At 60.3% G+C, this 3,761-nt stretch overlaps 1 protein-coding gene across 1 annotated transcript in view; it reads left to right on the top strand.

The window, feature by feature from the left end:
* Positions 1-3,761, top strand: part of ITIH3 (inter-alpha-trypsin inhibitor heavy chain 3) — a 13,610-nt gene extending 9,849 nt beyond the window's left edge. The window contains exons 14-21 of the mRNA XM_045297417.1: positions 37-39; positions 1,039-1,071; positions 1,315-1,350; positions 1,481-1,594; positions 1,995-2,199; positions 2,837-3,009; positions 3,133-3,244; positions 3,557-3,761. Coding sequence (XP_045153352.1) covers positions 37-39; positions 1,039-1,071; positions 1,315-1,350; positions 1,481-1,594; positions 1,995-2,199; positions 2,837-3,009; positions 3,133-3,244; positions 3,557-3,686 — 806 coding nt within the window. The 3' untranslated portion in view covers positions 3,687-3,761. The remainder of the gene's footprint in view (positions 1-36; positions 40-1,038; positions 1,072-1,314; positions 1,351-1,480; positions 1,595-1,994; positions 2,200-2,836; positions 3,010-3,132; positions 3,245-3,556) is intronic.

A 3,761-nucleotide genomic window follows, 5' to 3' on the forward strand; every position in this document is an offset into this window, starting at 1 on the left:
CTCTGACCCTGCACGGTGCCCGCACGGTGGCTGCAGAAGGTACGCTAGCTGGTGGCTGGGCAGTGTCCTGGGAGGGTAACGGGGCAGAGAGGGAGCGGTGTCCAGGACATGCGGCTCAGCTCTCTGCCAGCTCGGAGCCTCCGCCAAATGTGGGGGGTGGGGGCTACCTCCTCAGCTGAGGGGAGGCCCTGAGTGAGGAGCTCCTCCAAACCGTCAGCAGCTTCTAAACGCTGGACACTTACAGTGGCCAGTCTGACGGGTTGGCTTTGCGTGCCATTTCTTGGTGAGGAAACCGAGGCACAGTGTAAGGCAGTAGGTCACCGAGGTGGGACTCGGGCTCAGGCAGCCTGGTTCCCACGCGCGGGCTGGCAATCACAGTGCTCGGTAGCTGTCTGGTCAGAAAATCAGAACCTAGCCCCCAAAGCCCTCCCCCAGCCCGATCCGTCTGCCCCACCTCTGCAGGCAAGGGTGCGCCTGGTCTGGCAGTGCATCGATCTGGTTGCTGGCTTCCCTCACAGCAGGCAAACTACAGCCAGCGGCCTGTGCGTGTGCATGCGCGCATGCATGCATTTTTGTGTGTGCATGCACGCATGTGTGCACGAGTGTGCATGTGTGGGCGCGTGCATGTATGCTTGTGTGTGTGCCTGTGTGTTACCCCTGGGAGCAGCAGTAGGCAGCTGTGAGCCTCACCCCACCCCACCAGGGGGCAGTGTGAGTGTGGGATGAGGACGAGATCGGCTATCTGCTGGGAGCGCTACTCAGGGGATGGAAGCGGGCAGCTAAGACACATCCATTTTAGCCACATCAAAATGCCACGTCCCTAACATTGACAGTACTGCCCTATTTCTGTCTGCCCTACTAAGGGGTTCCCTGGGCAGGCTCCCCACTTCTAAAGCCCAAACCTGGGGTCTCATTCCCACCCGCTATCTGTAGCGTTGGGTCCCTGGGGCAGGAGGCCCCAGACAGGCAGAAATCATGGGCTGGAGAAGGGGGGCCCTTGACCCCACTGAGGATGTCCTTTGCCTTGTTTTTTCTTAGCCAATACTGTGACCCCCTCCATGGCCTACCTGAGTGAGTATGCGCTGCCTGCCCCGGGCCCTGCCCACTGCCCACTGCCCAGAGCACTGCTGCCTGGCTCCCTCCAGGGCCCCCACCTGAGCCACATCTCAGGACAGACAGATGGGGGTGATGTGGGAGGGTGGGAGCATTTCTGAGCCAGAAGGGGAAGGTGTTTGAGCCCAAATCTGAGTGGGGGTCCTGGAGACCCTTGGGGCTTCTGGTTCCAATTAGCTCACTCCTGCTTTGTGTCCACAGCAAACTACCAGCCTCCACAAACCCCCTACTACTACGGTAAGTCCTGCAACAGCACCTTCTGCCTCCCAGCCCTGCCTGCCTCCCTGCCTGTCTCCCTGCAAGCCACCCCATGGGCCCAGGGGTCGGGGAGGTCCCAGGAGGCACCCCTTCTCTGATGTTCTTTTAGTGGATGGAGACCCCCACTTCATCATCCAAGTCGCGGAGGAAGACGATGCCATTTGCTTCAACATCAATGAAGACCCGGGCACCGTGCTGCGCCTCATCCACGACCCAGCCACAGGTGGGCCACGCACATGCACGCACTAGCCCTCCCCCCCACCCAGCGAGCTGCCCGGTTGCTGGTGGCGTGGCAGACACAAGTAGAGTTATGGCGTTAACCTGGGGCTGGAACCCAGCCTGTGTGGCTTAGGAGTAGCTTCTCTCTGGACTAAGAAGAGTTCTCCTCCCTGGAGCAGCTGAGGGGCGGGTCCACAATGTGGGCCTTTAGCAGCCAGCACGGCCTACTGCACCCCGGGACAGACAGTGCTGGCCTCTGGCATCTGCCCTTCTCTGAGGGCCCCACCTGAGGGCCTCCCTGAGCAGGCTTGGCCCAGGGAACGCTACCAGATGGCATTCAGAAATGGACTCCGGAGTGGACTCAGAAGGTATCCTCGATCTCGCCCTCCCCGTGCCCCCGGCAGGCCTCACAGTCAACGGCGAGATCATTGGGGACAAGGAGCCCAGCCCTGACCCCAAGACCCGAAGGACTTACTTTGGGAGGCTGGGCATTGCCAACCCTCATATGGACCTGCAGATCGAGGTGACGACGGAGACCCTCAGCCTGGGGAGTGGGGCCACACGGAGCACTTTCAGCTGGCTGGACACAGTCATGATCGCGCAGGATGGGTACGGCCCCTCCCCTAGGTCTCCTGGGGGTGCCACAGCCCCAGGGTCTGGACGAGACACCCCCACCGCATCCCCCAGGGGGTCTTAGGGGCTTGGAGGTCTGTCCCTGCTCTGGGAAGGGACCTGCATGGGCCTCTCATGCAGGGCTTGTGAGAGACACAGCTGGTAACTGGACTGGTTCTGAGAGTGACCCTGCGGGAAAGGTTCTTGATGGCCGGCCTGGCACTCAGATAGACACTAAGCCAGTATGATGAGGAAGAGCCTGCTCACATCTTCTCCGGCTGAACTGTGACCTTTCCAGCTCCCAACCTTCCCTGGTCTTCACAGGCCCAGAGCCTGCTGGGCAGGGCACGCGTCTCACCCCCAGTGGTTCAGAGGGTGGGTGGAACCCGCTCCAGGTCACGCCAGAGTGAATGACAGACAGGACCGAGCCCCAGGACTCTGGTCCCCCAGGACAGCCTTCCTCCCTGCGCACACAAGGAGTCAGACTCCATCGGGGGTGGGGTGGGGGGCAACCTGGACGCAGCTTCTCGCCCACATGGGCCAGCTGGTTTGGGGCATCTGTGTGCCTCCTCGCGTCAGGCATAGGGAAACATGCTGCCAAGATGCCCTCTGACCCAAGTCCTCGTCCCCCCAGGATGTTGGTGGCAATCCACAGGAATGAGAACATGACAGTCTCCTTTGGGGATGGGGCCACCTTTGTGATCGTCCTGCACCAGGTGTGGAAGAAGCACCCCACCCACCGTGACTTCCTGGGCTTCTATGTGGTGGACAGCCACCGGATGTCGGCACAGACACAAGGGCTACTGGGTACGCACCATCCCGGCGGCAGTGGTTCCGGCCACGTGGTGGCCTCAGCCTCAGCCTCAACCCTGAGTCTGGGTTCCCCTGGTGATGACCAGGTGCTGACAGAGTGGACGTTTGTATTTCCAGGACAATTCTTCCACCCCTTTGACTTCAGCGTGTCTGATGTCCACCCTGGCTCTGATCCCACGAAGCAGGATGCCACGATGGTGGTGAAGAACCGCCGGCTGACTGTCACCAGGTGAGGGGTCCTCCAAGCCCACCCAGCCACAGGGAGAGAGGCAAGGGCCCTTCTGAGCAGGCATCTTTGCATGATAGACTCTTGTCAACTTTGGGGTCCTCTTGTTTTCCTCTGGGGTCTCATTCCTCTCTGACCTTCCCTGACCAAGAAACAGGCCACACTGGCTCCTCTAGAACAGTCGTAGGTCTCTGACTCAGGTGACCAAAGATTTCTGGGGGGGTCTCAGAACTGCCCCCCAATTAACTCTAGATCCAGGCCATCATCAGCTGCTTTGTCCCCCCTGTCTAACTGCGTCTGCCTCCTTTCTCCCAGGGGCTCCCAGAAAGACTACAGGAAGAAGAGCCACACTGGCACCAAGGTCCCCTGCTGGTTTGTCCACAACAATGGAGAAGGGTTTATTGACGGCGTCCACACTGACTACATTGTCCCCAGCCTGTTCTGAAGGGACCTGCCCACTCGGCTGTGGACGTCTGGGTCTGTGGGAGGGGCTGAGCAATAAAGCTTGCAATGAAAAGCA

This window comes from Echinops telfairi, unplaced genomic scaffold (assembly GCF_000313985.2).
Source record: "Echinops telfairi isolate 266 unplaced genomic scaffold, ASM31398v2 ScPeMD7_7420;HRSCAF=8458, whole genome shotgun sequence".
In the NCBI taxonomy this organism is placed as follows: domain Eukaryota; kingdom Metazoa; phylum Chordata; class Mammalia; order Afrosoricida; family Tenrecidae; genus Echinops; species Echinops telfairi.